Source organism: Psammomys obesus, unplaced genomic scaffold, assembly GCF_907164565.1.
Source record: "Psammomys obesus unplaced genomic scaffold, mPsaObe1.curated_primary_1811, whole genome shotgun sequence".
NCBI lineage: Eukaryota > Metazoa > Chordata > Mammalia > Rodentia > Muridae > Psammomys > Psammomys obesus.
In genome coordinates, this window is record NW_026585644.1 from 33,682,322 (window position 1) to 33,695,440 (window position 13,119).

At 46.7% G+C, this 13,119-nt stretch overlaps 1 protein-coding gene across 1 annotated transcript in view; it reads right to left on the reverse strand.

Annotated features, from left to right (window-relative positions):
• Positions 1–13,119, reverse strand: part of Cib4 (calcium and integrin binding family member 4) — a 53,969-nt gene that overhangs the window by 10,174 nt on the left and 30,676 nt on the right. Inside the window, exon 4 of the mRNA XM_055625070.1 lies at positions 1,157–1,298. Within this exon, the coding sequence (XP_055481045.1) occupies positions 1,157–1,298 (142 nt within the window). The remainder of the gene's footprint in view (positions 1–1,156; positions 1,299–13,119) is intronic.

The window sequence follows — 13,119 nt, forward strand, 5'->3', positions numbered from 1 at the left end:
GTATATCCTGGGCAAGCATTCTAGCACTGAGCTATAGCACCAGCCCAAGGCTTTTCAAGACACTGTTTCACTATGCAGCCCACTTTATCTTCAAATGTGTGATCCTTCTGCCTCAGCCTCCCGAGTGTTAGGATTGCGGGTGTGTGCCATCATGGACTGTTACAGGAAGGCATGTCAAGATTTCTTTCATTCTTCCTCTTTGGTTGCTTTTGAGAGTATCCCACCGCACTAAGCAGGCATGGCCAAGTGAAAGGCAGATCCCGAAGACCTCAGAGATGATCTCGCTCAAGCCCTTCCCTCTAGAGAAGGGTAAACTGATTCCCAGTCAAATGAAATTACTTCTTCAAGACTACGCAGTCACTGTGTGCAGAGCTGGTTCTAGTGCTCCTGTCTCTAAATCTTCTTCCTGCCAGACAAGCCCAAGTCTCTCACACCCATGTGTGTCTGCTCTTTCTCTCTGGCCTGCCCAGAGAGAAGTCATCAAACAGTCACACACCGGCAACCCCAGTACCCTTGGGTGGTGTTATGATTCAAACCTGAAATAGCCCTTCCAGGCTCATGTGTTTGAACGTTTGGTCTCCAGCTGCTGGCACTGTTTTGGGAGACTGGAACCTTTGGGATGAGCAACCTAGCCAGGGAGGGGATGCATTTCTTAAGGGGCAGGACTGGAGGCTTATGGTTACCACAACATCCTGTATCACCTCTGATTCCTGTTCCACCAACGTGTAAGGAGGCGAGGCATCCCAGCCACATGGTCCAGCTCCTGTGGGCTGCCTGCCACTATGCCATGCTTCCTCTGCCACGATGGACTATGTGCCTTCAAAGTGAGCCCAAATAAATCCTCCCTCCCTTAAGCCACGAAGGACTATGTGCCTTCAAAGTGAGCCCAAATAAATCCTCCCTCCCTGCTTCTTGTAAGGTAAGTCCGACACAGCAATAATGAAAGCCACTTAATAGAGATGACACGGAGGGAAGGGCCTCAGTCCACTAGGCCAGAGATTCTCTATCGGCTTTGTGACGTCACAGTGCTTAAGAAACATGATATATACTCATAAAGACCTAATAAATCTCATCTATGAGCTACTGTGGCAGGTTCTCTTTGGCCCTTTCCTCCTCCCCAATCAGCACCCCCCACCTCCCCAACCAAGGTACCCACCATAGATGCGAAAGGCATACTCAATCTTCAGGCTGGGGCAGGCCTGTTCACTGAACACAGACGCCATGCCCAGCACGTCTTCAAAGGAGAACACATCGTCGTGGGAGAACACCTTGCAGATGCGGTCTCTGAAAGGATTGACCTGTGGTGGGGGTGGGGGAGATGAGGTCTATCAGGATCAGGGTGCTGCCTCCCCGAGCCTTACCCATCCGTCTCTAGCAGCATGTCATGGGCTTGAGGCAAAAAGAGCAACAAGCTGAAAAGTAAAGTAGGTCCCCAGGTGTGATGAGGCCACCCAGGGCAAGGGGCCTCGCTTGGCATCACCTTGCTGACCCATACCTCCTTCGGCACACACATCCCAATGGCTTGTTTTTCCGTTGTGTTACTGAGTTGTTGTTGTTGTTTTATGGCTACTAAATTTCCCTCCATTTTATATTTAAAACTTGGAAGTTTTTAAAAATGGATTTAAAAAAAAAAAAAAAGTCATCTATAACCAGCTCACCAGATTTAACCAGTATCGACATACTGACGTAGCGGCCGACAGACCTAGGTTTAATGCTGTGTAATTAGGGAGCAACTGTCATATAGATACACCCATTGCCTATCCCTCAGAGTTAAGGATTTCTGTGTAGCAGAGGGATAATAATTATGTCTACCTTGAAGGACCGCCATGAGGAATAAGCAGAAAAATTGTCCTGTGTCTCATAAATACTCAACCAATGGGAGCTGTTAGTTGCTGCTTAACTACCACAGATGTCAGAATCATGGGAGACGTTTTCAAATTAGGTTCCCAGGCTGGAAAGGAAGCTCAGCAGTAGAGCATTTGCCTAGCATGTGTTAGCTCCTGGGTTAGAGCCCCATCTCACCCTCACCCCTTCCCAAACACACACGCACATACACACATACCCCAAATTAGAGCCCAAAATTACCGAGGACCATGAAACTCTGGTTCCCTCAAAACTGGTCCTGGCCTTGGCATGTGAGCTGATATTCCTCCACATAAGATTGATGCCCCAGCTGTGCCAGCTCAGACCCAGCTTGCTATTTTAGCTTGCAACTCTCCCCCTGGGTTCCAGAAATGGGCAGGTGGTGAGGGCTATCTGGTGAGGGGGCAGATCTCATTAGAGTTTGCTATAATTTGGATATAATTGTCTCCCCAAAGCCTGTGTGTTACAGGCTTGACCTTCAGGAAGACGTAGAAGCTTAAAAGGGCAGGGCCCAGTGAAAGTTGGTAGGACACTGGCGAGATGGTGTCCTCAGAGAGGATCATGGGATTCTGGCCCCTTCGTATTCCTTTTGCTTCCCAGGTACCATGAGGTGAGCAGCTCCCTTCTCTTCACCCTCCTGGCATAATGTGTTGCCTCACGACAGGCCCCAAAGCAATGGGGCCAACTGACCAAGGGGTGAAACTCTAAAGCTGCAATCACTTTCTTACACGATCTTCTCAAGTACTTTATTACAGCGGCAGCTGATCCGCACAGACTGCAGCGGGGGAACCGCACAGAACCGTGCTTGGCCGTCCTTCAAAGCAGCAAGTTCAGCCACACCCTCTGCTCACTCTGTGGGCCCTCCCCATCCATTCCCACCTCCCAGGATGCCTTTCTCCAGTTGTTCAGTGTCCCACCCTTGCCAGTTCTCAAGTTGCCTGACAACGGACCTTATCAAACTCCAACTCTCTTGTACTTCAAAACAAACCCTAGCACCTAATACCCCCCTCAAATCCCTGTTCTTATATGTACCCTGCCTAAGCCGCAGGATCCTGGAACCACACAGAGCAGACATGAGTGGACAGCAGAGCCCCGGCTTCCAAACGTCTAATCGGTCGAAGTGGCTCTCTGGCATCTTTCTAGCTCCCTTTTCTATGACAAGGCATCTCTTCAGAGCTCCATTTTTTCATGCAAAGGGCTCTGGCCCAGCCTCTCTGCTTCAGCTGTGCAATGGCCTATCACCTGGCCTAGGCGCCTGGCTTGAATCAACTGCCAAGGGGCTACACCAGTGGTTCTCAGCCTGTGCGTTGAGACCCCTTAGTGGACACTTAAAACCACCAGATATTCACATTACGGTTCATGATAGTAGCGAAATTACAGTTATGAAGTAGCAACAAAAGAGCTTTTCTGGCTGTTGGTCACCACAGCATGAAGAAGTACATTAAAGGGTCACAACGTTAGGAAGGCTGAGAAACCGCTGGTCTATGCCGGCTCACACTCTCTAAAGCCGCCCCGGACCAGCCAACACTGGCTTCATTTCCCCAATGTTAACATTTGAGATATTTTTTTTTTCTTTCTTTCTTCTAGAACTCAGCTACACAGTTAAATGCGAGGTTTTCTTTTGTTCGTCGTTTGTTTGAGCCCGGACGTTGCGTGTCGCTTCAGGTGGCCCTGTGCTTCTCAGACTTTGTAAAGCATACAGGTCACCTGGAGTCACTCTTAAACACATGTTTGAAAGTTGTAGAGTTTTCTCCACGCAAGACGAAGAATCAGCTATACCGCATTGTGCTTGTAGTCCCCAGCTCGGTGCCGGGTACTTGGATATCTATCTTAGAGGATGCATCTCATGCTAAGTGTTCTGAAAATTGGAGTCTGTTACGGTGGTGGTGCACACCTGTAATCCCAACACTCGGGAGACTGGGGGGGGGGAGAATTTGGGAGTCAGAGGCCAGCCTTGGCTACACAGAGAGTACCAGGCCAGCCAGGGCTATGCAGCAAGACTTTGTCTCAAAAACAAAACAAAATCGGCGTTCTAAAAGTTGTCAAGAGTGTGATTGTCACATTGTGGTGTTTTCATGGCATAGGCTCCAGAAACAGCACACAAGCACATGGGTTTTCCCCCTCAGGAGCCTTCTGTCAGGAGGTCTACAGTGGAGGACAACGTTAGAGGTGAGTTGCGTCCCCCCAGCATTCCTGTGTCAAAGCAGTAAGTCAGTGCACCTCAGAACATGACTTCATTCGGAAGTAGAGCTCTGTAAGTGACATCACACAGGGGAGGGACCCACATGACATACGACATCGTCCTTAGACAGAGGGAAGCTGGGCCCAGATACATAGTTCTCGGGGACCACCACATGGAGACGAGGGTGAAGCTTCTACAAGTCGAGGAACACCGAAGATGGCCAGCAACCCTGCAAGGTAGGAGAGCCTGGAACCGACCTTTCCCCCTAGTCCTCAGAAGGAGCCAACCCTGTCTACACCCAGTCTTGGACTTCTAGCCTTGGCATTTTGGGGACGATGTTTCAATTGTGTGAGTCTCAAGAGTGGGTGGTGCTTAGTAAATGAACACCAGGCAACTTGCTTTGTAAGCTCTTCAGGTCATGGGGGTCCATTATATACATGTATACATATACATACACATACACACACACATAACATATATAAAGAAATAGATTCATATATCATATACATGTTCCAGTAATGACCGTGATGCAAAGGAATCCAGGCTGAGCTCCTCAAAATACCAAGCTGGCTGCAGGCTGGAGCTCCCATCCTTTTCCTTTGACATAGCCAGAAATACCTGCTTTCCCTGTCTCTAATGGACGCCGATAGCTTGAACACATATGATGTGTCCCAAGTACCTAGCTAAGTGGCTTTATCAATTATGTGACCAAATTTTAACTGCATTAACTCCTCTCACAAATGGGTATATGACTGAACGAGACTCCCTCAAGGAGACCACAACTGAAGATAATGTTTGTAACACAGATAAAGCTGAACAGCCTGAAAATGCCAGCGCCGAGGCCTTTTCCTGGTTGAGATGCAGTTTTACTCCGCACAGAGAAGGCTTGAGAATCCAGGCAGACAAAACACGATGCCCTTGCTTCCGGTCTCTGTGCCTGTGCCCAGTCCGGCACAAGGCAGGTAGGTCAGTGAGCTCTCCACCACAGCACTTTTCCAGCTAAGGAACAAGATGAGGTCTTCCTCTCCTGCCAGCCTTGGCTGGGAGTGAGGGGGTTGATGGTGGTGATGGTATTAGGGCTTGGCCCGAGGGGGGAGGGGGAGTGTGAAGGGGTGGGGAGAGGGGGGGGTAGAGGGGATGGTTACTGGAAGATCAGCTCACTCTCGCTCTTGGGAGGGGTGCCGAAGAGTGTCATAGTGTGCTATCCTCCAAGCAAAACAGACACTATCTCCACTGGACCAGCAGTGCCTGTTTTCAAGCAACCGTTGAGATAGGGCCTATTGGCTACCAATTGTTTCCTCAGAGGAGGAGAAACTGGGTGAGTCACAAACCCTCCCCTGAGCCTCCAGGCAATCTTCCCAGCCTTTCCTAATTGCAAAGGACCTAAGGGTCTTGGGATACCTAGGGTATAAAAGCTAGGGGAGACTAATAAAGGGGCCTCCATCTGTGTGGCTATAAGGAAGCCAGCATCCATGCTGGGCGAGGACTTTCTAGTATGGCGGGGTCACTGGTGATCCTGGAAGCAGCCCCTCACCCGTTCTCTGGCAGTCCTCTAAACTCATTGGTTTCTGAGGTTGTACTCTGGTGGCAGGGTACTTCGCCTTGTCAGTGGGACCTTATAAGGACAGCGCATATGTTTATATCTTCCCAGGGAAGGAATTCCCGGAATATACATTCCCTTGTATCAGACTGGAAACCCAGAAGTTGGGAGCTGATGACAACAAGACTAATAGCACACACAACACAACCTGGGAAAATGCAGAGAAAATATTTCTGAAGATGAAGAGGGGGAACGGGTCTCGTATTGCCAAGGCTTCTGCTAAAAAGTTGAAAGGATAGCTGTTTCTCATTTGGCTCTCCTAGATTTCACTTTAATAATGAACTACACGAAGAGCCACGAGTCTCTGATCGACTAAAGAGGAAGCTGTTATAGAATGAATAAACAAAGTAAGTTTTTAATAAAAACACCATTTCTCGTCCTGTGTGGTGGTACGGGCCTGTAGTCCCAGCCCTTGGGAGGTTGAGGCAGGAAGACTGTCAGTTCAAGGCTGACTTGGACTATATAGTGAAAGCTCCCCAAAAGCATGGTCAAACTCCCAGTGGCCAGCTCCTTAAAGATAACTGAGCCGTACACCCCACCCAGAAGCCACCACTGTCAAGAGCAACACTCCAGCACCTTTATCGCAATTTTTAAGGATGCAATAGCTTCCTGTCTGGACTGTCCTTTTGGGGGGAGGTTGTCACAGCAACCTTCAGCGTCTCGCATTATTAGTATATGGGCAACACACACTGGACTCAGTGAGGTTTTTTTTTTTTTTTTTTTTCTTGGAAGGGGGGAGGGGGCCAAGGATAGGAGGTTGGACCTGGGAGAAATGGGAAGTGAATGTGATTGGGGTGCGTTGTACGAAATTCCCAAATAATTAATACAAATATTATGGGCTGGAGAGATGGCTCAGCCATTAAAGGCTAGGCTCACAACCAAAAATAAAAACATGTTGGGGTAAAAGAAATTCAAAACAAAACAAAACAAAACCCCCAAAAGCAGAGGGTGTGGGCGTGGCTTGTCTAGCCAAGCACTTGCCATGCAAGCCTGGGGACCTGAGTTTGGATCTCACATAAGGGTTCAGGTGTGGGAAGGCACATTTGTAGTCTCAGTGCTAAGAGAGAGCCCACCAGCCAGCAAGCCAAACTGGTGGGCTATGGAGAGTAATTAGAGAGCCATTAGACAGTAATTGAGCAAGACTCCTGACACTGACCTCTGACCTACCCCCATTCACATATGCTAACACAAACATGAACACGCACACACATATTACACCCCCCCCAACACACCACACACTGCACCACTACTTCTGGATGAATTGAGTGTAATCATTGATGAAAAGTCTGTCGGTGATGGGGAAGATGCAAAACAAAACAAAAAAGAAAATGGTGAGTTAATGTTAATTTTCCTGCAGATTTTCTTCAGGCTACTGTGACCAGGACAGTCTGTCCAGCGGCAGCAGGAATCACCAATATGATTAGGTTTTTTGGTTTTTTTTTTTTTTTCCTTTTTAGAGTTTTATAGCAACACGTATACAAGGATCTGTGAGCAGAGCATCAGGAGCGACTGAGCGCCCTTCCAAGCCCAGGGAGGTCCTCTGGCTGTCTAGAGACAGCACTCTCAAATTTGCCAGACGTCCATAGATGAGTTACATATTTTCCCCATGCAAACAAGTGTTTCACATTTGCTGAGCTCTTCCGATGGCAAGCGGTGGTTGGCACTTTTCCACCTATTAATTTGCTGATAATATATATATATATATTATATATATATATAAATATATATATATTTACCATCTGTAATATATACGCAGCTGTTGCTCACCAAGAGGAAATGCAACTTCATCTGACTACTCAAGAGAAATTAGGCGACTCACTGTAACATGAAGTCCTCTCCATCGTAAAACCGCTTTTGCAGAGAGACTGTTTTGAAGTGGCATTTTGTTGCTGTTGTTGCTAACGCTGTGGTAGCAGCCTACAAAGGGTGTTTACATGGACATGCCTGTAAATATTAGAAACAGTTTTTTTTTTTCTAACCTGTTTGAAATTTGCCCAAATGATGTAGGTGGATGTTGAGTCTGTTTGTTTAAAAATATAAAAAGGTAAAGCTTCCCAATTAGCTTGTAAAACCACTGGCTGACATAAAGGAAGAAACATGATTCCTACCGCAGTTCAATAGAAAGCCTTTAATTGGTGGATGGGGATAAAAACTGAGGGCTGTGATTTAGTACATGCATCCCATGATGCACTTCTCCTCTTTGAGTCAGTTATGACAGCTATTAAAACTAAAGCAAACTAGCTCTACCCCATAAATATGCCCATTATGTGTCAGTTAAAAAAAAAATAAAACAACCAAACTAGATCCCTCCATAGCTTTATTTCAAAACATTACAATAAGATTTTAAAGGATAAGCTGGCAAGGGGGTGGGACTGTGGTGTAAGATGGTCCGTGGATTTTTATGCTCCCCGGTAAGCCTCATGACCTGAATTTGATTCCCAGGACCCACGTGAGGAAGGAAAGAACTACAAATTGTCCTTTGATCTCCACATGAATAATATAGCACCCACACCCACACACATACAGGGTAAATTAATGTTTTTTCAATTATATTTTGTGTGTGAGGGTCTTGCCAATATGTATGTGTACCACATGGGTGCATTGCCCGAAGAGGCCAGAAGAGGGCACTAGACCACCTCTTATGGACTGTTATTAGCTGCCATGTGAGGGCTGGAAACCGAACCCAGGTCCTCTGCAAGAACAGCAAGAACTCATAACCACCATGCCACCTTTCCAGCCCCCGAATGTTTTTATTTTTAATAAAATCATTTTCTCAACAAAGTGCAAAAAAAAAAAAAAGAAAAAAAAGAAAGCTAGACTAAAAAGGAATGAAGGTGAGACTAGCTAGAGGGGGAAGAAGATAGGAGAGGGGAGAGATAGGGTCATCAGGCTGGAGTAGGAGAAGGGACCAGAGCATGGAGAAAGGGACACTGTTCTCCAGAGGACAGCAAGGCCTGTCCACACAATCATCCCTGAGGCCTGATGTCCTAAAGGGACATGTGAGTCCCTCCCTTTGGCGATCAGATTGACAGCAATGGACCCCCATGGAATCAGAATTTCCCCCAGAATCTCATGCCAAGAGAAGTGAAAGGCTGAAGGTGGCTACCAGCCGGAGGAGGAAGCTGTCTCCTGGGTTAAGATTTCGGGTTCTGACAACTTGTCAGACCACATTTAAGGAGAGACTGGAGTCAAAGCAAATAGTGATGGTCAGTAACACACCTTGGTGGAGACTGCACAGTTTCACGTCTGTACCTCATGTCAGGACCCAAAAGATAGACTAGCTGGAGGTGAGGGGGTGCTGGACAGCTTTGTTTCTCCTTCCCACAACAATGCGACCACATGGAATAAACAAATCTCCTTTTTCTGCTGTTTGCTGTTGCATGCCTCTTTAACTGGCCTCCTGGGGACAGGTGGTGGAAAGCCTAGCTTGTGGAGGCTGCCAGGGCCCAGGACCTGACCCTAACACCTCCTGGAGAACCAACACAGTGTCCCATGCCTGCTTCTACCCCAAACAAAGGCAGCTTCCCACTTTCCTCGGCTCCCTGCCTTTCTGTTTCCCCGGAGGGTGGCCAGACCCGGAGATCCGTACGGAGGTTTCACTTAGTGTCTGCACAGTTCCAGATGGAGTCTGATGGAGTTGGCCCTGCAGAGAGACATTTCTAAGTGCTGGGGACGCAGCTGTCTCTCTACCTTAAGCCGAGTGACAGAAGGCTGGGGACCCTTTTGCCCAATCTCTCTGGGGGCAGCCAGAAACGCAGCCAGGGAGGCATTGCAGAGGGGAATCAGTCAACCATTCCCCGGCCCCACTCCTCAACCATCCCAGGTCCCCACTCCTCAACCTTTCCCTGTCCCATTTAGTTTACCATGTTCCAGATTTTTTTTTAAAAATGCTATTAAGGTTAGCAATCTGAAATCCGAACCCATAAATTTTGGGATGTATCCAGGGAGTTATCATCTGCGTTAAATTTCACACTCATTTAAAAGTTCCCAATCCTCCAAGGGAGGAAGGAAGTGACAATTGACAGAGTAATGCTTTCATCTCAGGAATAACGTGTACCCGAGCCTGAAGGCGTTCAGAACAAGGGGAATATAAACATGTCAGCGCAAAAATTTATACAGGTAACTCAGCAGCGCAATCTCCTTTTTTGCCTGATGAGACCAAGAGAGATGGAAATAAACCCCAAATGCTGGCAGATTATTTTTTGAAACAGAAACTACAGTTTGTTGATAAAAAGATTGCAGTTCCTGCCAAAAAAAAACTTTTAACTTTTTTTTTTTTTTTAAGGATCCTCTCAAAGTTATTGAACAAGAGATTTGATTTGACGATGAAAGTCAGAGGGAAAATATTTGGACTTAGCTTAAAAATATCTCCTCGCCATTTCTCTAGCTAATGACTAGTCAAGAAGAGCTTTTTTTTTTTTTTAACAGTTGGTGGGGGGAAAATGCTCATAAAAATATGCCACTGACTCAATAATGACATCACGGATGCACTTGGATTTTTAAGACCTTGTGGGGTATTTTTTTGTTTTGTTTTGTTTTTAAGGACTCAATATTATTTATTTAAACTTTCTCATTGCTGTTTCAATCTTAATTTCTGGTGGCTATTTTTGAACATTTTTTTGAAATGTTTTGCTTTGTTTTATTTTATTTTGTGTGTGCACGTATGTGCTGCGTGTACCTGTTCGTGTGGGTGTGTATGCATGTGTGCCATATACATGTCAGCAGTGGATGTTTTCTCTTTTTAAAAGGACATTTAAGATTTGTTTTTAATTTTAATTGTGTGTGTGTGTGTGTGTGTGTGTGTACACACAAGTGCAGGTGTCTTCAGGGGCCAGGGGTATCAGATCCCCCTGGAGCTGGAGTCATAGGCAGTCATGAGTGCCTAACATGGGTGCTGGGGATGGATCACGGCCCCCTCGGGAGCAAGTATCTGCTCCTAAGCACAGAGCCCTTTCCTCGGCCCCTCATCAGGTATTTTCTTTCATCACTTTCCAATTTACTTTTAGAAAATATTTATCATTTGTTTGTTTAATGTGTATGCGCCTTGAATATATTCTTCTCTGTTGACAGTATGTACCACATGTGTGTAGGAGCCTGGGAAGATCAGAAGAGGGCACCAGAACCCTTGAAACTGAAGCTATAGGTGGTTGTGGGCTACCATGTGAGTGCTGGGAGCCAGACCTGGGTCCTCTGCAGAGCAGTAAGTACTCTTAGCTGCTGGGCTATCTTCCCAGCCTTCTTCACCTTAGTTTTTGATACAGGGTCTCTCACTGAGCCTGGAGCTCACTAATTGGGTAGAATGGCTAGCCAGTGAACTCTAGGCATCTGCCTCTCTCTCCACACCCCACCCCAATACCAGATGTGCCCTATCTGTGGTGGAGGAGGCACTATAATGTATCCAGAAGAAGGGGAGTCACCAACCTCTGGGGCTGGGCAGGTGGACAGTATCACAAAGGAATGATGGATCTTGATCCCTACCTCACAAAAAAACACAAAAGCAATCTCAGGCTGAGCCATAGGCTAATATAGTACTAGTAGTCAGCCTTTTATTTAAAAACAGAACAAAACAGAATATCTTCTTAACCTTGAGGCAAAGATTGTTTAACAATGTACAAAAGCACTAACCATAGGGGGAACTTCCATAAATTTGAGTATACTAAAATTGAAAAATGACATTGTTCAGAAGACATCATTACGAGAATAAAAAGGCAGGCTACAACAATCAATATGCTCCTCAAGAGATGAATGGATAAACAAGCTGAGACACAGCTAGGAGACAGAATGTGACTCAGAGAGAGGAAAAGCCACTGACGAACGCCACAATGCTGAAGATCTTTCAATGGGTTTTGCTGAGCGAAGGAAATCAGACTAAAAGGGTTACATATTGAGCCTGGCACAATGCCTGTAACTCCAGCACTCAGGAGGCGGAAGCAGGAGGAGGAAGAGTTCACCCGGGCCAGTCTGAGCTGCTAAGTGAGAAAGAAAGAAAAGGAGGGAGCTGAGGAAGGTAGAAGGAAGGGGGGGCGGAGAAAGGCGGTGTGGGCAAATCCAGCCTCTTTGCACTTAAATACGTATTTAATATTTATTTATCTTAACTGTGTCTGTCTGTGCCTATGTGTGGCAATGTGCGTATGGTGCAGGCTGGAACTGTCAGATCCCTTTGCAGTTACAAGGGGCCGTTAGGTGCCGAGTCCGCTGAACTCAGTCCTTTGCAAAAGCAGTGCTTGCTCCTGACCACAGAGCCACCTCTCCAGCCACTCGATGTGTTTTTTTTTTTTCAGAGCCTCAACACCGCACATCCCAGGAGTGAGCTCTCGAGGGTGCAAATTAAAGGCAGTTAGCCAGGCACTAGCTGTGGGCACGGAAGGAGCACCAGGCCTGCAATGAATGAAAGCACTGGGGCTGTGTGGCCGAAACCTCCCTGAAAGGGCAGACAGGCAGAAGCGATGATGGAGATACTTTTAAAAAGAGGATTTCAGTTCGGTTCTGGAGAGGCAAAGACAGTAAGATCCACACTTCCCTCTGAGGTCCAGGGGAGTTTACTTCTCACGGGGGTGTGTGGGTGGATGATTCTGATGAACTATGCCCAAGTTCAAAAGATAAACCCCAGGTAGGTAAACTACGATGCAGATAAGTTACAGATAAGCGGTAAGGGGGTAATAGCCAGGACACTAGCATGAACTCCGTGGCATTTTACTATATGTAAACAGAGAACTACAAAAGCTAAAAACACTGATGGGTGACATGAGGGTGTGTGTGTGTGTGTGTGTGTGTGTGTGTGTGTTTGCAGGTGCACACCGTTCACACATGCGTTGGCCTGTCTATGGAGATCAGAGGACAACCTCTGCTGTTGCTCCCACGTACTAGCAACCTTGTCTGTTTGCGACGGTCTCTCACTGGCCTGGAGTATGCCATGCGGGCTGTGGCCTGTAGGGAGGGAGCTCCAGGAGCTGTCGGTCTTGGCCTGGCCAGCCCTGGGATTACCAGTTAATATATACGGCTTCGCACATGTGTGTCGCCGTTTGCCCAGGGGCCGTACACTGTCTTCTCTGTGTCATCCCAGTTTTATCGTGTGTGCTGCCCAAGTGAGTGCCTGCTTGTTGTTGCTGTTGTTTTTTAAGTGTTGGCTCCTGGCATTGAACTTAGGTTCTAGCAGTGAGTACTTTGCTGACTGAATGATCTCCTAAGCTCCAAATTTTTTTAGTTTTGATAGGTGTGTACCATGGTTCTGTAAGATACTGACATTAGGGAAGGCTGAGTGAAATGGAAACAGAACCTGCCTTCTAAATCCCATGTATCCCAAATGTTGCAGTAACGAACCACATTGGAAACCAAACTCAAGAATGTATGCACAGCTTCAGCATTAGACAGTTACAATAGAAAATTTACAATACTTAGCATTAGAGAGAAAAGAACAGTCATGCAAAAATGCCAAAAGAGCCACACCAGCAGAAAAATCATGTAATTGAAACAG